An 18,180-nucleotide genomic window follows, 5' to 3' on the forward strand; every position below is an offset into this window, starting at 1 on the left:
GTTGATGTGGACATCACTATCTTCTGCTAAAAAAACGCACACGGATACAATATCAGTTATCTTAATGTATGTGAATTGACATTTGCACTGTATATCAGTCTTGACATCGCAAGCATAGACATGATACGAGATGCAGTTTGCATTGTCATAAATATTAGACTTGATTTAGCATTACTGAAAGTAATCTCTCACCACTAGTATAAAGTGACATGTGATCTAGACAAGATCTGAGTAAATTCTACAGACATTCATTGGCTCGATAGGAGAAGTTTTTTTTCTATTGAATAATTTGTATTGCTCTCGCTATTATCGAAAATGAAAGTAAAATTCAGGATTGCGGTACTTTTACTTTGCTTTATCTCAAAATCAACATTCGGCGATACAATTGATAACGAAGTAGACCAGTGCTCATTACCGGAAAATTTGGTGAAAGAAATTGAAAGCTATGCCCCGACTGTTAACAAAATAATAAACGAAACTGTTAATGGATTGTATAAGGGTACAACATGGCAAGAGTTGGCCACATTTGTCGATAAGTTTGGTCCACGTTTATCTGGTAGTCAGGTTCTTGAAAGTGCTATTGACTACATGCTCGATAAGTTGGTCAAACATGGATTGGAAAATGTGCACGGCGAAGAAGCAGTTTTACCTCATTGGGTCAGGTACATTACTTCGTTGTGTTCTAAAAAAAAGCGCAAGGAATAAATATGGTTTGATTTTTACAGAGGTAAAGAATCCGCTACCTTGCTTCAACCAAGAGTGAAAGATATTGCGATGCTTGGATTGGGGTACAGTGTCGGAACGCCCACAGGAGGCATTACTGCGTTAGCCATCGTACTAAAGAGTTTCGATGAACTTCGTCAACGACGCAATGAGGTGCTATAAAATTCTTGCAGACATACTTGGACAAATTTTACGTTTTCTCTTCTTTTCATATAAAAACGTAGTACATATGATGGATAATTTTTAGGTGCCTGGAAAGATAGTTGTTTATAATCAAGATTTTGTGAGTTATGAAGAAACTGTTATATACAGAAGCAGGGGAGCGTCAGAAGCTGCAAAATTTGGCGCAGTGGCAGTCTTGATCAGATCTATCACACCAGTTTCTATCTACTCACCACATACTGGCATGATGACTTATCAACCAAATATTACTAAAATTCCAGCTGCGTGTATCACAATTGAAGATGCGGCCATGTTAAACAGAATGGCTGACAGAGGTAACAAGCATGTCGATAATCTCCCATACTTACGTTAAGTATTTTCGATTTTGTAGAATATATTCATGATGATGAACTATGTTTTCAGGCGAAACGATAATGATCAATATTAGAATGGAAGCCCAGTCTCTACCAGCAGTCAAGTCTCGGAACACTATTGCAGAAATCATTGGAGCTGAGAACCCTGAGAAAGTAGTAGTTGTATCCGGACATTTAGATAGCTGGGATGTAGGCCAGGGTGCTATGGATGATGGAGGTGGTGCATTCATATCGTGGAACTCTTTGAGAATCTTGAAAGCTCTAAATCTACGACCACGAAGAACGATAAGGTATATTGTTAATGACCCAGTGTCTGAAAAAATGCATTGCTACTTCAAAATCACAAGTCTCACAAGAATGTATCGAAGCTTTAAGTCAATTTTGAATTCATTCTGATTAACAGACAGTATTAGTATCCAAGGAAGAAAAATAAGTTTCTTAAATTTATAACTAGTAACAATTAGTCAGCTGGAAACATATACATAAATTATTGGAGTAAGTCAACCATTACCAAACGTACCTTAAGCTGATTATATATTTTACAAAAGGGCTATTCTTTGGACTGGTGAAGAGATTGGGATTGTCGGAGCTCATCAATATATTCAGTCACACAAAGCTGACAGGCAAAACCTTCAATTTGTGATGGAGTCTGACATAGGTACATTCACTCCGATAGGACTTGCCTTTACGGGTTCGAAGGAAGCCCAATGCATTCTGAAAAAGATAATGAAGTAAGTTTATACTTAACTTGACATACGCATTTGCATTTTTCCTCTCACAAACGTTTTTCATCAAAAAGTTCTCATCCTTTTCATTACTTTTTAGCTTATTGGAACCAATAAATGCTACAATGGTTCGAAACCCAAACGAAGGCCCTGATATAACGGAATGGGTAGATTCAGGGGTACCAGGAGCTTCGCTGTGGAATGATAACGGCAAATACTTTTGGTACCATCATTCAAATGGTGACACCATGTCCGTTGAAGATCCGCATGCACTCGACCTATGTGCTGCATTGTTCGCTGCAGTTTCATACGTTATGGCTCAGCTGAGTGTTGATCTACCACATAATAACTAGTATTGCTCATTTACATCACCGTGAAATTACGTCAAGTTTATAGTAATATTTCCAACTTTTATAATAAAATACAAAATATATCAGAATCAGCTTACGATTAATCTACAAAGAATTTTTATCGAGTTACTTAATCAATTATCAAACAGCTCTCTATATCTATTGCTACGCAGCGTAAACATAGTTGATTAACTACAATTTGTTACAGAAGTACTTAATCTATTTTACTGTTGAAACACTTTGTCGAAATCCTATCTTGTTACGGAAAGTATAAAATAGATGTTTCTTGACTGCATTCTACTGGTTTGAAAATGAAGCCGAAATGCTGTAAAAAATCAGTTTAATTTAAATTCTTACATTAATAATGCCTAGTATCTGTACAATAGTAAATTGTTATAGCATGTAACGTTCATTTTCCTAATCAATATATACTGCTGTCCAATTTATACATTAACACAACTGCGCATCAGATTTCAACTGCAAGAATAATACGTATTCTCTTTGCTTGGTGTACAGTACTTTTTTCTCCAACAGCAGCATATTACTTGATAGATAATTATATTCTACACTCAATTATTACAATTAAAATGTTACTAAACATATATTTTCCCTGTAAAAATCGTCGACTCAGATTAACGTGTCCTCGTCTTGGGTTTGAAATACCATAAGTAAAGAGTGCTGGGACGATGATCGCTGACTGTTTGTTAATAAGGCAGTTTTTTCTCCTCCACTTCCATTAATCGAACAATCAGGTGAGCTACCGTCGCATACAATGTAATTCGTTGTCGCGCTACTGGTAGAGGGTAGATCGTTGAGATCAGGTGAGGCCAAGGGCGGAGCTGATTGAATTCCGCTTTCCAATGACATAAGTTGCATGCTATAAGATTCGCGATAACCGGAAGTACTCGAAGTTTGTGAAATCACGCTGGTATCTTCGTCCCACGATATGTCCGATTGTTGATGGTTTCCACGACTATCATTGTGTCCTTGACGAGCAGATAGACTACGCTTCGATCGAATAGATGACGATTCAGATGGGATACCAGAAACTGATAGTTCCGTAGCTGTTGGTGGAGTCGAAGCCATCGGTTGATTGGAAGTATCTGGGGACTCCAATTTTATATGTGACACCTGAAAATTATTGTTTCATGTTTCAAATTCATCCTTGCTATCTTGTAAATACATTTCATTGAAATGTTATCAAAATAAGACTCTGTCATGTCTGCCTTGGACCGTCCAATCTGGTTTAAACCTTATTAACATTTTTGGGTACTATGCCATACACATACTTCAATACGACTCCGTCGACTTTTTCTTAAGCGAAAGGTTTTCTTGCTTTGTCCTGTTGAACGCTGTAGACGTGGTCTGATGCTGCGAGATTCCCCAGAGCTGTCCTCGGTTGGACTGCTTGGACTCAATTGAGTTGTTAAGGTTTCTCCTGCACACAAGGTGAAATAAATATATGTGTAAGTTTTGTATAAATATTCAACAGTTGCCGCATTAGTGAAAAAAAAAAATTACTACTCGTGCTACGTTTTAAAATTAGGAAGATAATTTTGTTACTCATCACCTCTTAGGATAAATATTTTTATGATACGTATTTATACACTTTTATTTTATTGTGAAATTATCTTTCCAGAATTTTATTACTAAATTGAAAAACAATAGCAAGCATAAATGAAAAACTCATATAAATATGTACAATATCTTGGTTTAGTTACAGATTTTATAATGTTTGTTATAGGAATTTGAAAAGAAGAAAGTAACAAGAGTTCATTGCTACGAAATGATCGTGCAAAATAAAATAGATTTTACACACAGAAAGAGATACAGAAAGAGACAATGTGGACAAAAGACATACGAAGATGAAACGAACAAACTGATCGATTATTTTATGCATTCTTGAGAAGTTAAAGACTTTTTTTCCGAATATATCGAGTACTTTTCAAAGATATCAACGCTGGCTTGTTCTTCTATTTTCAAACGCTACGAGACCGGGTGATATAAATTGATTCAGGAAGCATCATCCGGAGACGAATGATCTGTGATAACCGAAACCATTCGAAGTATCGAAAAACAATATTTTATACGTTTTCGATCAAAGGTGGTTGCCTGTTGCTGTTTTCATTTTAACAAAAATGATTTTACAAGAAGATGGAAGTCAAGACCGGATCTAGGCGTGCTGCTAATGAAACCTGATATAATGGAGGGAGGAAGGATTTACCTGAAGAGTGCCTAAACTCTACAGAAGAGACAAAGCGCAGTTTGGACGTCTTTTGATGAGGTAATATAGGGTGAGACTTAACATTGTTATGTTCATCATTAGCAGAAGATGGTTGGGATCTATCTGAAACATGCCACATTGAACGTCTAGTATGAGGACAGAACGATCATCAGACAGTAGGACTGACCACTCCATTGTGTAATTTTGTAATTCACATCTATACATTTACAGAGAATATTATTTGCTATATATAGATTATTGTTTATGAAGTATATTTATAGATAGAATAATTATGAAATACAAAATTTGAATTGTGGCAAAACGATGGACTATTTTTTGTGTGGTTTTTTTGTTTTGTTTTGTTTGTTAATAAAAAAAATTGTATCGTAATTTTCACATCTTGTTCAAAGTTAAAGAAATGTTGATTTCTGCACAATTTATAATTTTAATATTTGGACAATGTTTTACTAGAAAAATAATAATTACTTCGCTGAAAAATGGAAAACCAAGGATCAAATATAACATAACATAATTTCTAATGTAATTTGCGTGTGCAAATGATTTTAGATATCATTGAAAGAATACTTTGTTTAAGTTGAAATTATTCTGTGTTATTATATAGTATATTGATTTTTATGTGAGCCTATTTTCAGTAGAGGGAAACGTTTTAATTCGAGAAAATGAAGTTGACGGCGGAGCCCATGTGTAAAACAAGCGCTGATTAGTCTTATGGCTGTCTTTCGCTGTTTTGAACGTTAAGGGTATTGCCTAGATTCAACACCATTAACCCATTGAGACACACATTGGTTTTGTTTTTAAGTTAAAGGCCGAGTGAATATCGCACGGCTTTCGAAAAAATATAATTATTAATTTAAGTTAATTATTTCGAAACAATGATCGATGTTATTTATCTCATGTTTGTTTCGTGTTACAAAGGAAATTATTTTTTGAAATCGTCACTATCGGTATATCTTTAATATTTGATTCAAACCTAAGATGACCGAATAGTTACTAGCAAGGTGAACAACAAATGAAACGTTTTGTTTTTATTTTTCTCGCACAAAGCACGGGGATGTTCCTATTTCTTTTCCGGTTATATCAGGCTAATTTACACTGGTGACAATCTCTCTGCATTCTGCTGGTCTCAACCGCACGATTTGGTTACAGATCACAGGATAAAGAAAAGTCCGAATCTGCTACTAGGCAACATCCTTAAACCCCCCCATCGAAAGTGAAAGTATTAAATTATTATCATTGAACAATAAACATGTAATGGGAAATTGTTCAGCTAACTGAATTGTTGATATGTTGATCCTTTCTTACATTAGTAGTGAAAACACCATAGAATAAGAAATCATATATTCATTCAATGCAAGTAATAATGTGACAAAAAATAATTCGAACAAAATGCAATTTACAAAGTTATTAGTGTATTTGAATTAGAAGTAGAATATTTAGTGATTACAGTATTGTTATTTCAAAAATATATCGATAGTTACACCACTGATATTGATATCAGTGTGTAAATCATATATATGTATATATATTAATATATATATCATCACCATCAGCAACGATATATATCGTACATACAAATTAAGGTGGTCGTTAATTCGGGTTTGGAGAAACTTTGGGCGCGACGCCCTGAGATTTATGCCAAACTGTTCGAAAATAATGTGTTAAAAATTTCACTTCGCTAATCAATGGAACGTCGTGCACCATCAGGATCCAATCTCCTCCGTTGAGAATTGATTCTCGAGTAGATATTTGACCTACATTATTTTTAATCACTGGGGGCGTTACGATGAAAATTTGTCTATTCCCAAATTAGAGACCAGCCTAATGTATAAATACATATATCTGTGTAAGTAACATAATCGTCTGTTGCGGATTGACGAACGATGATCACCGTATCTAGAAGTTAATTCAATTTTACTCCAGACTGATCAACATATTGCAAAGAAAGGCACAAAAGCAACTATATGTATATGTATAGTAACGAAGTGGCTACATAATGATAATGGGATACCAACTGTTGGATAATACCATTGTCTAAATACTGCTATGTAATAAGTTTATCATAATTACATAATATATGGCAAATCAATATGTAACGAATATGCTAAGGGAAAAAACAACACAGGACAAAATGCAACAGAAGGTGAGTGAGTACGATTAGAATGGTATCAAGAGTATATTAATATTTAGATACGTAATAGTGTGAAGCATAAAGGATATACACACGTAGTATATGAAAAAGTGTGATAATAATAAGTATAGACTTGCGTAGATTCTGTGTGCTTACCTCTGTTCCCTAGCTAGCAATGGAAGCAACGTAACATCAGTGTGTCAATATATCTGAATCTCAGGTACAATACTTTATCTTCATGATTGTTTTTTTTTCTTTCTTTTCTCCTTATACGTGGTTTGTGTCATTTTTCACGCCTTTCAACTTATTTAAATATACTAGGTGTATATTTGAGATCATCTATAGAGTGTCGGTGTAACTGAATTAAGCTCAACAATAAACAATAAATGATGCCAAATGATACATTTAATTTGTTTTCACATACGTGGAGCTTATGGCATTACCCTCTCAACGAGAATTAACATATTTATTCAAAACAATTTTCTAATTGTAATTAACAATGCTAGTCAAAGAATTAGTCAAAAGTAAATCGTAGATCCAAAATTATTCCGAGTAAGAAAAAGTAAATTATTCATTGTGGGAAGAGTTGATCGAATAGTTCGTATAACGATTGCAGTCAGACATGTCTCAGTTATAATTTAGAAGAATGATAAACAAAACTGCGTAAAATCCTGATCAATAGTCGTGTATTCAAAACTATGAAGATAATATTGCATTTTGGTATGATTTAAATTACGAAGTATCTACATTTTATAAGTAGGATTACTTTTGTGTGAGCACCTGCTGCAGTGCCATAGACAATGGCTTAATCCAACTGTGGTACCTACTGTGTTTATCTGTCAGAAGTACTTTGGTAAACGGCTTGTGTCTGTGGAAATTTCATTTACTATCTGCGAAAGACACGCAGTATGGTTCACGTCTCGACGTTACAATATTGTAATATAAAGATCTGGAAAGATCAGATCAGCTGTAATATTGGTAATTCAAGTATTATACTTGAATTATTTACAATTTAAAAAAAAATATAATATAAAGATTCCCTTAACTTCACGTTCGTCATTGTATCTCAGTTTGAAAATGAACAATAATCAGAGATTAAACAAGTGTAGCCTTCATGCAAAATACTTCTGACATTTTAATTAATATAATTACGTTGATCTACCGTTAATTTGTTTTGTTAGGAACATAAAATTTAAATTATTTGGAAAAAAGTCAGCGAGAAAACAAAATTAAATTAAATACCTGTCGAAAGTGGCTGATCCGTTTGCACGTCCTTAGTACTGTACTCGCTGACTTCCTTCAATGTTGTTGATCCAGCACTTGTACTCGACGCAGAGCCTGGAACGGAATGAAAAGTTGAAGATAAGAAATAGAGTCCGAATCTATAGTTTGAATTAAATTAAGCCTCGACAAACTGTGTACGATTTCTCGTACATGTACTCCATGTACACGATATTCAAAACAGAATGTGCTTTCTTCAAATCGAAGCAAGTATATGTTGTAATCAATGAGATAACGCTCGCATAACGTTCACGTTGTCGTATTACAAATATCGTAATCGTTCTAATGATACGGGCGTGCCCCTAATATTGTAAATATCATAGTCAAAGCATTTATCATTGAATATATGTGCAAGGGTGCGACTCGATGCGATTCCTATGCTGGTATGCCGCTGGAGATCGGATAGTAAAATTTTGCTAAAGTTGAAGACGGGAGACAAGCATACCTCTGGTGACATTAGTAGTTGGTTGTACTGAAGTTGGTGGATGTATGACAGGGAATTGAGGTTGAATCGCATGTGCTGATTTTGGAATGAGTGATTGATTGTAAGTGTGTGGTGGAGTTGGATGAGACACTGGTGTAGGCTGAGAATGTTGAGAGGGAGTCTCTGCAGGGGTACGATTGATATGAGCACGCGAACCGAGATCCCCTGTAAGTAAGTCGATAAGAGAAGGTCTCTGAGTCCGTCCATGTTGCCCCTCGTTGCTATTCGGTATCGCATTCGGAGCTCCTGGGTGCATGTCAACTACACTCCTTTTTGGTTCCGGTTGCATTTCGTCTGAAGAAAGTCAAGAGAATTTGTCGTATATTTAACAATTAATTCCACATCGTTATCCTGGCATTGCAGGATACAGTTGAAGACATGCTCACCGAACTTACGGTCGTCGATTTCCTCTTTCAGATCTTTCAGATCATGAGATAAGTCAGTCAATAAGGTACCGCGTGATTTTGGAACCGGCATACCAATTCCGTTGATTTTTTTTCTAATAATGCTCTGCATGTTTCTCTCGTGTTCGGATATTGGTGGCTGCCCAATTTTGTGCACTATAAAGGGTAACATTTGTATGTAAAGAGCTGTCCGATGAGTGACTACAAATTCCAAAAAGTCCCACAAATGTATCGATGCCTCGTTGCGCTTGTTCAAAAGTCGCATGGTGCGTAAAATTCTAGGCCATTCTGTCTTCAGTTCTGCTTCGAAGCAAATGATCATAATCTTCAATGCTAAAGGATAAAAAGATTCAAAATTCTGCACACACTGTGTGGATTTTCTCGGATTTCACAATCCGTCAAGATATTGTTAATTTATTGCATCAGAAAATATCATTACGTACCTAAGAATGCAACTTGATACAATGTTAATGATATTTTTGTTGGCGCCTTTGCATCCCTGGCAGTGAACGTCAAGCTACCGGTTCTCATGTCGGTCGCGGTTTTTAAATTTTGTGCTGTAATGGGAGCAGTTTTTGCCGTCGGTGGCCACAAGGTATTCAAAACAGCTGTCAGAGTAAAACTTATGTCTGCCTGTCTCAATTTGGGAACATCTGGATGAAAAATGGATTAGATTATTGAATGAAGCATATTCTGTAGGATTGATTATACGTAATCGATTGGTTCAATGAAGAATACAGAAAAAAAAGAAACTTTAACATTTGCGCATGGTTATCTTACCCTTTCTGCCCGTGCCAACACGCAAGAATAGAGGTATTAGTAGATTCAGAAGTACACTTTCCGTTCGATTTTGAGTAGAGAACATTGATTGCCCTCCGCAGACATTCTCCAATGAATAAACGTCCCCGAGAGAAATTACGTGGAGAGCTATCAAGCGTAATACTGTTGAACAAAAATGCTGCGGTGGTATTTGACTCATTAGAGCAGCTGATGCAGCCGATGCTACTTCCACCAAGCCAGTTGTATCCCCAATTATGAGAGCCTATTGGATAAAAAAAGGTGCACATAAATATGTAGCAAGTACCTAAGTATGGTCGTAAGAAGAAAGAATTGTACAAATAACTTTACCTGGCATGTGCTTAGAAGTGTCTTTAAGTGTTGAAAATGAGCAATGTACGGATATCTTGACAATGTTTCATAAACACCCTTCAACAGATCACCCGCAGCTTCCCAGTCGGTGTTTCGTCTGATTGAAGCTTTCTTATAAATTTTACTAAATGTTTTGTCAAGTCGTCGCAAAATAATTATTAAAGCTGGCCTCATATCGTCGTTGGACCATTCGGTAGATGGGAGTATATCATTCATGTATCTTCGCAATCCTCTGCAACCCATTGTGTCGGAATCGTAGGGTGAAATCTTTAAAAGGCTGTGAGCAATGTCCGCTAGTCTCTGAAACGAATCGTGTCAAACTTACTGTCAAAACTGACGGACTTCGATAATATTTTCCATTCTTCTTCAATATGTGTTACCATAATAGTCACTCACCACGTGGCATTTGGAATCAAGCAATTCAATTGCTTTACCATCCTGAGTTGCTTTTTTATTCAATTCGGCAAGACGCAGAGAGCATCTAGCAAGGAAGTCTCCTACCATATTCAGGAGAGTATCTCTTGGTCTTCTGAATTCAGTCTTATGGCAATTTTCCGAGTCTTCGTTGTCTCTGTCGTACAGAATTTTCGTCCTCGAATGTTCTATATATTTATTGTGGGTTTCATCATCAAAATCAAAACCAGGCGAATACGGACCTTTACCGTAATTTCTCTGACTGGAGCCTTTATGTTCCGGGCTTGATCTCTGCGGCCCGTTGTAATTTCTGTATGGAGACGCGAAACATATGTTGTATTATCAAGAAACAAGTATCGTTACTTTAACATACTTAGTCAGAGCTTCGGAGTTGTTGACTAACGTCTTCACAGCAATGGCTAATTGATTAATAATTTCCTTTTCAGTTTTTCCTTCTTTGTTATAAGTAGGTGATTGAATTTGCTGCACATAACAAGGTAGTATTGCCTCCAAGATGATCTACAACATACCAATAATATGCACATTTATCACATGTAAAAAGGTCACCAAGATGTCAGCTATACGAAACCTCAAATACAATTTACTCAAAGTGTTTGTAACAAACCAGCATTTGTTGCCCACGAACTGAATCAGCTGCATATGCAATAACCATAACACAAAGAGAGATACAGTCCAAAACTGTAACCATTTCATTTTCATCGTGGTAACAAAAATCAATAGCCTTTAGCGGTTTATCTTCTTTCACCAATTCGCCAATATTTACAGGATCCGGTGATGGGGTTTCCAAGCTTAACAAAAGATTGAACAGGCAAGTAGACGCAACCTGAAACGTAAGATCTCGTTATTAATTGATTATTCAATTCGGGATCGCGTTACCAACGTCTGTATAAAAAATAACCTGCCTTGTGCGCTTCCCCGTGTACGCTCATTTCATCGGTGTCTAAAATTGCCGATACGCTACCAAACATTTGAAGTATGAAAGGTTTTCTGTTCATAAGATAAAATTGTTTGACAGCGTATTCAACAGTGGTCTTCACCAATTTGTTTGTTTGATGATTGGAGTACAGTTGCAATAACGTAGGCATAATTAGTAAGTATCCATTTGTTGAGAATATATTTTTAAAATTGTGAGCAGCATTGATGTATGTAGCCATTACGTATCTCAAAATACACGAATCTTCACTGTGCAGTATTATTGCTCCGTTTAGAACATTGAGAAACAGATGAATGTCACCAGAATAAGCAAAATTTCCTGCCATCGCTTCAAACATTCGAGCAATTAATCTCACCCACATAAATTTGTGCAATACATCTAAGCCGAGGAGTTCCTGAAATATAAATTCCACAATTCAGGGCCTAAAAGTTGATAAATTTGTCACAAATTTCTGTACTTCACTGTCATCTATTGTTCAATAAGGCATTTTCAATTTTTAGACAAAATTTTGAAGTATTTTACTGCATAAATCCCTTTAGCGTCATAGCATCATCACTGTAATCGATCAGAAACATAATCACCTTCCCAATTTCTCCACCTTTGTAGAGATCGAGGTCAGCCTCTAGTGCTTTTCTTGGAAATGAAGGAAGTTTCATAAGTTCTTCGTGTAAAAATACTACTCTCTGGACAACCATATCCACATTTTTCAGAATCGCCCACGTTAAGAGCACCTTGCCGATCTCTACAAACTTATGAATCAATTCCTGACGCTGTAAGGCATTGAAGGCTTCTTCGGGTTTCATGTGTACAAGTTCAAGTTGGGGGTACTGAGACCGCTTGAAAAAATAGTAATCTCGCACGTACGAGGTCGGGTTGTGTATTTGGTCTGGAAAAGTACTATTTTGTAAAAAAAAATGCTTAACGTTACGTAAATAAACGTTGTATCAATAAAAATGATCAAAAGCGACTCACGTGTTTTGTAGTCGATCAAAAAATATTCCTTATGTTTACTTTCTTCTATGCCAAAAAAATCCACAGATTCTCTCAAGATCTGACAAAATTGCGTGTCTTCTTGTACAGGAAATTGTGATGGGATTCCACCCGCATCTGGATCCTGCGGACCGTGTACTATAATCTTTTTGGCCGATGGTACATTGGCCGTGAGAAGAATGGACGCATCGCACTGCTCTTTTCTCAGTATTTGCTTCAAATCTTTGAACATTATTCCATGTACGCTGTGTACTACCTAGATCGAAATAGTAAACATTGTACGTCGTTGAAATAAAATGTGGGTGATAAATCTCGTGGTGCAACTAAAAACAGACCATAAATACATGTAACAAGGTCGTGAGTTTTCGAGAAAAGAATAAGAGTTGTTATCTACCATCCATAGTATTGACAAGGCTGTCCCAATGAGCTTTTGTCCTTCTTCATGCGGTGAACGTACGTAAAACATAACATATCCTATGATGTAATTGTACAGAGCAAAAGCGGCCTGTTGTGGAAGTTTTGGAACAAATCTGATGAGATGTCTAAGGATTTTGAACATCAGTTCCTGCTTCTCCCTTGTCAAACGCTCCAAAACGTAGCGTAAAAACAAAGCACTGTCCTCTACCAAGCAATTCCAAATCACCTATTGAATGTAATTAATTATTGTTATTTAATAGGGGTAAATTTAAGCTTAAGTAGAAGGTTGACTCGCCTGATAAGCAACTTCATAGACTGCGTTCCCATCTTCAGAAACCGCAGCGTCGTCTAAAAGATTAATTATTTGTATAACAGCTGAACACAAAGACGACGGGAACAACGACAGAGCAGATTGTCCGTGATGCGAAGTGTTTCTGGGTACCGATTCGCCTGGATCTTCGTCTCCTACGTTTCCTACAAAAACAAATTGTTAAATTTGCTCAACACATTACCACGTCGTGATGTCAATTTTCTCTAAATAACCGAGGATACCTTCATCATGATCGTCGCCAACAGGACTAGGCTCGTATGCCGCTTGTACCGTAATTGGTATAGTGGTAATTAAAAAATTTTCTCTCTCCTCCCGTTTTTTGTCATCCTGTGCCTGGAGAGCTTTTTTTATAAGTTCAGTTTGCTGTTTCTTACGAGTTTTCGTTGCTGTCACCAACGACCTCTGAAATGGAATAATACAAATGCTGATAAACAGAGTAAAAATAATGATACAATTTAGCCAGATCATGAATTTGCCATTTACTTACATGACGTTCCTGATTAATCGTTACTTCTTCAACTTTCGTTTTAACTTGAGGCATCCATGGTGGATCGACAACTGGCAACGATTCTATTCCAATTTTAGGAGAAGGCAATGTGAATTCTATACCAGGCGGTGGGACTTTGAAGGTCATATGAGCAGTTTCTTCCATACGGGGCCAAACCTGATATCGGAGTTTCCAAAGTACTTGAAATCTAAGAATAGCGTTTATTCTAATTGTGGTATTTGTATGATGTAGGCCGTGATGCATTATATCGCTTGCTTGGTTCGGGGCTCGCACTGCCGAAATGATAAACAAGGATGCCGCTGATGCGGCAACTTCTTGGTTTGATTCAAGCAGAAGTTCCCAAGATACGGAAAGAATATCAACAAATAATTCTTCTGACATCACAACGGCGCCTTTAACTAATGTTGCTAATGGTGTATGGAAGGCATCTTTGACCTGTGGGTAAGAGTTTTGTCTTGCTTTAGTTTATCTCACACCTACGTTCATTTGTATTCTATGAGTATCGATACAGAGTTGCGTGCTTAACAGAGAGCGTAATATCTGAATTAAAAGAACTCGTGTTCTGTGCTTTTTACTCGACATAAATTAGTTTAGTGGACTGAAAAAATTTCAACCTTAACTTAAAGCGCAATATTAAAAGCTTTTTATGATACAGTACCACAGATGAAGAAGCGTCGATCTATGACTATTGGAAGAATATGCTCGCTCAAAGAATAATGACTGTTTCGATCACATTTAAAAAAAAGAAACATCTGAATTATACATAGAGCAGTTAGATTACCTGAGTTTTTATGTATTTTGAAATTGGTGGCAGGTTTTTGGATCGATTATCTTTATCGGGTCTTTTCGATGAATCTTTCCCTCTGTCAAAATCTGATTCTGCGATATCTTTAGATGAGTCTCTGTGCCCTCCGATCAGTCTACCAGATTGAGAACCATCCAAGGCTCTCTCAATCCTGAATGAATTATTACATTATTAACAAGCTCAACAACGTAAATCGACTAAAATTACAAATTCAGATAAACCCACCTGTCTTTTCTGCCCATGCTATCTTTTCGACGAACCGGTGAGACTTGAGTACTGGCTTGATCGGAAACCTTGCGACTTCGTTTATCTTTTTTAGTATCATCTTTTTTATCTGTATCGAAATCGAATGTACCAGTTCCATTGATAATCCCGAACTCCTCTCCGTAAATTTTTCTAATTGATTTTATAAGCCTGGCGCTAGCGCGCATTTGTCGTCGATAACATATTGGGTGGCAGAAATTTTGATGAGAACAATAAAAGTTGAAGGAATTTGCTATTTGCACAACTACCTGAAAGTGCATGAAAACATTGTGTTTCATTTATGACAAGTAAATAGATTTACACAAATATTGTGTTTGCTTACTTTTAGCCAGGGAAAATTTTTGTTGGTTTCATCAGTGTCGTTGCTATCACTTGGACTCTCAGGAGGTTGATCATCGCTAAGTATTCCTGGAGATTCTTCGCCGCTTACTTCGCCACCAAGTCCTGGTTCGGAAGTATCACTCCTGTCTGATAAAGAGCTCACTTTCCTTTTTGACTGAATAGAGTCTGCACGTTTTACAGTATCTAAATTAGAACCAAAGCGCAACACATAATTGATATCTTTGTTGGTTCGTAAAATCGACTCGCGATACTACGAAACTATTATTTGACATCTGGTACGAAATTAACAGTTGGGAGTCGCTGTCTTTATAACAATCTGTCTTGTTCCCAAGAGGAGCTAAGATAGTAATAAACTTACAAGTTTCACCCTCTCCATCTTTCCCATCTTTGGTGCCTCTGCGTAGCTTCAAGCTTCTTCGTTTAAAGGATCCAGTGGGATTACCTGCTGTTCCACGACGCAATAAAAATGGACGCCCCTGTGGAGCAGGAGCACGTTTACTCTTCTCCTTTTCGTTAATTTGTATCTCCTCCCCTTGAATTGTTACAGTAGACTTGCTACTACCCTCCGATTCATTGTCCGGTTCGTGCAGTACAAAACTAATCTTTCTCTCTGCAAGGTATAATATACATGCGAGATGAGAAATTTCAAGAGTAGATACTTTAACTGTTGGACTTGTAGAGAATCTCGCAAGACTCACCTGCCTCTCGATCTCCAGCAATCGACTGGAGACTTTGTGCCGATGTCTGGGAATGCCCCATTGAAGAAAGAGCCATACTCCAACGGCGATTGGCTTCACGACTATACATTCTTTCCCATGGTGGAGGTCGTTCCCGAGTTGACAGTCTGCTGGACTTTGGCAAAGTCTGATATGTCTCTCTCAAAAATGCTGTTATTTCCAAAAGAAGTGTACAAGCCACCAGGCGAAGAGCAATTGGACATTGAGATCCATAACCATTGATACTGGCTGGAATATGCATCAGTGGGAAATTTTTCAGATCGAGGTCAACCGTTTCACATGCAATAATCCACTACTAAAAATATGGTGGTCATGAGCCGTCATTGTAAATCATTTAATAGTGAGCATGGGATTACCTTCATCGAGAAAGTCCTCCTCCTCATCCTCCACCACAAGTTCCTTCTGTTTATTTTCGTCAGAAACCATCGCCGTTATGGCATCCACGTTATGCTTATCCTCAGCAAGCATTTCTTCTAGTCTTGTACCAATGGCCTAAAGGTAAAAGTCGAATATTGATAAGTGAACACAAGGTCTCGTAGAATTCCATTTTGACATTCAAACCATTCCTAGTCACCTCTGCCCATTGGTAGAACAATTTTCCAGCCGACCGCTGCAAAACGTGTGTTCGTCGCAGACCAGTAGGTGCATTGCGACTGTTAAGTGGAACGGAAGGGCGAAAGATTGGGAAATTTAGTTTCATCCATGTCGGCCAATGGCCTTTATTGCATTGGTGTACAAGATGAGCACATTCCAAAATGAGTGCGGCACGAGCTACGACAGGTGCGTGTGGCTAGATGAAAGAGAAAGTTGTACTCGTAGAAATTATAGTTGAGTAGCTTGTCATGATCAGCTGAGATCCAAAAGATATTTGATAAACACTTACCAAATCCAGGATGGCTGCCATCAAATGATGATCTGGTACGGAGCCTGGTTGACAAGTTTCCAGTAGAAATGAAAACCTCAGCATACCAGTGTGCACCAAGGAAATGGGAACCATTTTTCTTTCTTTCAATACTACGAATTCTGATTCCCTGGATGCCTCGCCGATATCCATAGAATTTTTTCGGCTGAAATCTGCAATGAGTGGAGTACAAAATAAGATCCGTTGATTTTCAGGATCTCTATCAACTTACAACATCCTGGTGCTTCTTCCAAACTCTCTTTCTTTTTTCCCTTTCCTAATCCAATCTTATTCAACTGATCCTCCATTCTACGCTTTGCTTTCTGTAGCGTTTGGCCAACCCTAAAAATGGATTGATTTGAATTCTCACACAAAGTGGAAAGTCATTTGGAAATGAATAGGCATTAGCATATTGAATGATGTAAAAGGAGAAGAATTCATAAGCCATGTTTCATCTTTCATCGAACTCGCCATTTTTCTTACCCTCTTCCACCTCTTGAAGTACTCCGATAATAGGCATGATGTATACTTGGTTGCCTGATGAAACTACCCTCTGTTGGAGATTCGCTGCTATCATGGCTATCCGTGGAATCAGTTCGGCCGTATTCTTTTCGGAACCAATTTACTAGAAATCGAATGTGACAGACTTACGATCTGAATGAACGCAGATGAATCAAACAATAGTAGAGTCCCCTACCGATTCCTCCAATTTGAAAGCGCTTTAATTTTCGCGACTTTGCAGATCCCATGCAGGACTCAGCAATTCCTAAATTTCGCTCGCTTTGCCTGGGAGTTAGAATGTAATGTTTCCTTCGCAAATTCCCCGACGGACTTTGGCTGATCTTTGCATTTTCTTCACTCATTTCCGTCTCCAAGAGGCTCTGCCAATAAGCATATAATTATTTTAAGCCGACGTAGTCCTTTCGACGTAATGCTGTTGTATCTTGTATACCTACGGCACATGTGGAGGAAGTGCTCCGCTTTTTGAATAAAAATTTACGGGTTCCTCTGTCATCCATAACGTAGCACGAGTCGGCGCCAAGGTCGATGTTTTCTTCTAGTTCCGATTGATGTATGTGCCTGTAATTAACATCTTCAGCTTTACGTTTCAGCCAACTTTGCAAGGTGAATTGTAGTTGTTACCTTATGACACGAGTTGTTTGAATATTGCTGTTACTTCGTTTGTTGGGTCTGTCAGCAGAATCTAGCAAACCGCTGAGAGCAACTCGACGGAAAACTCCACCGTGAGCTTCCTTAATGTAAGTCATTAACTGCCTGAGATCACAATGAATGGTCACATTTTCCTGAGACTTCAGTTCCTTGAAAGATTTTACAAATCTCGTGACCAGAGTCTTAAACACGTTGCACATTATTTGCCCCTCTATACCACGACCTCCGCCCCCGCCTAGGCCAGCACCAAAATTAGTTGCGTACCCTCCCTGTGATGCAACATCTGGGGATTTGCTCGAGGTTCGTTTCTGGTCTGCAGCG

The 18,180-nt window shown here is 37.5% G+C and overlaps 2 protein-coding genes across 3 annotated transcripts in view; one reads left to right on the forward strand and one right to left on the reverse strand.

The window, feature by feature from the left end:
- Window positions 1–2,423, forward strand: LOC107223009 (carboxypeptidase Q). The gene is made up of 6 exons (XM_015662571.2): window positions 1–662; window positions 726–876; window positions 971–1,220; window positions 1,309–1,549; window positions 1,808–1,990; window positions 2,085–2,423. The coding sequence occupies exons 1-6, from the start codon at window positions 316–318 to the stop codon at window positions 2,335–2,337; spliced, it is 1,425 nt and encodes a 474-aa protein (XP_015518057.2). The 5' UTR covers window positions 1–315; the 3' UTR covers window positions 2,338–2,423.
- Window positions 2,374–18,180, reverse strand: part of LOC107223013 (protein unc-80 homolog) — a 26,515-nt gene continuing 10,708 nt past the window's right edge. The window contains exons 22-53 of one of the 2 annotated variants that reach the window (XM_046742549.1): window positions 17,833–18,172; window positions 17,646–17,769; window positions 17,387–17,570; window positions 17,173–17,314; window positions 16,922–17,031; window positions 16,672–16,862; window positions 16,363–16,578; window positions 16,145–16,280; window positions 15,750–16,016; window positions 15,410–15,661; window positions 15,032–15,234; window positions 14,671–14,957; window positions 14,422–14,596; window positions 13,620–14,075; window positions 13,354–13,534; window positions 13,097–13,275; window positions 12,779–13,027; window positions 12,367–12,640; window positions 11,976–12,280; window positions 11,363–11,788; window positions 11,065–11,283; window positions 10,813–10,958; window positions 10,422–10,749; window positions 10,005–10,325; window positions 9,657–9,918; window positions 9,320–9,529; window positions 8,859–9,209; window positions 8,434–8,766; window positions 7,950–8,045; window positions 4,559–4,681; window positions 3,624–3,772; window positions 2,374–3,465 (exon numbers count right to left, since the gene is read on the reverse strand). In XM_046742549.1, coding sequence (XP_046598505.1) covers window positions 2,962–3,465; window positions 3,624–3,772; window positions 4,559–4,681; window positions 7,950–8,045; window positions 8,434–8,766; window positions 8,859–9,209; window positions 9,320–9,529; window positions 9,657–9,918; window positions 10,005–10,325; window positions 10,422–10,749; window positions 10,813–10,958; window positions 11,065–11,283; window positions 11,363–11,788; window positions 11,976–12,280; window positions 12,367–12,640; window positions 12,779–13,027; window positions 13,097–13,275; window positions 13,354–13,534; window positions 13,620–14,075; window positions 14,422–14,596; window positions 14,671–14,957; window positions 15,032–15,234; window positions 15,410–15,661; window positions 15,750–16,016; window positions 16,145–16,280; window positions 16,363–16,578; window positions 16,672–16,862; window positions 16,922–17,031; window positions 17,173–17,314; window positions 17,387–17,570; window positions 17,646–17,769; window positions 17,833–18,172 — 7,739 coding nt within the window. In that variant the 3' untranslated portion in view covers window positions 2,374–2,961. The remainder of the gene's footprint in view (window positions 3,466–3,623; window positions 3,773–4,558; window positions 4,682–7,949; window positions 8,046–8,433; window positions 8,767–8,858; window positions 9,210–9,319; window positions 9,530–9,656; window positions 9,919–10,004; window positions 10,326–10,421; window positions 10,750–10,812; window positions 10,959–11,064; window positions 11,284–11,362; window positions 11,789–11,975; window positions 12,281–12,366; window positions 12,641–12,778; window positions 13,028–13,096; window positions 13,276–13,353; window positions 13,535–13,619; window positions 14,076–14,421; window positions 14,597–14,670; window positions 14,958–15,031; window positions 15,235–15,409; window positions 15,662–15,749; window positions 16,017–16,144; window positions 16,281–16,362; window positions 16,579–16,671; window positions 16,863–16,921; window positions 17,032–17,172; window positions 17,315–17,386; window positions 17,571–17,645; window positions 17,770–17,832; window positions 18,173–18,180) is intronic. The other variant, XM_046742544.1, reaches the window with a different exon arrangement.

This window comes from Neodiprion lecontei, chromosome 1 (assembly GCF_021901455.1).
Source record: "Neodiprion lecontei isolate iyNeoLeco1 chromosome 1, iyNeoLeco1.1, whole genome shotgun sequence".
Taxonomy (NCBI): Eukaryota; Metazoa; Arthropoda; class Insecta; order Hymenoptera; family Diprionidae; genus Neodiprion; species Neodiprion lecontei.

Excerpts from the sequence above, each read along its gene's own strand:
- LOC107223009 (XM_015662571.2), top strand. The coding sequence starts at position 316 with ATGAAAGTAAAATTCAGGATTGCGGTACTTTTACTTTGCTTTATCTCA. Across the intron at positions 663-725 it reads GTTTTACCTCATTGGGTCAG|AGGTAAAGAATCCGCTACCT; the intron begins GTACATTACTTC and ends TGATTTTTACAG. Across the intron at positions 1,550-1,807 it reads CGACCACGAAGAACGATAAG|GGCTATTCTTTGGACTGGTG; the intron begins GTATATTGTTAA and ends ATTTTACAAAAG.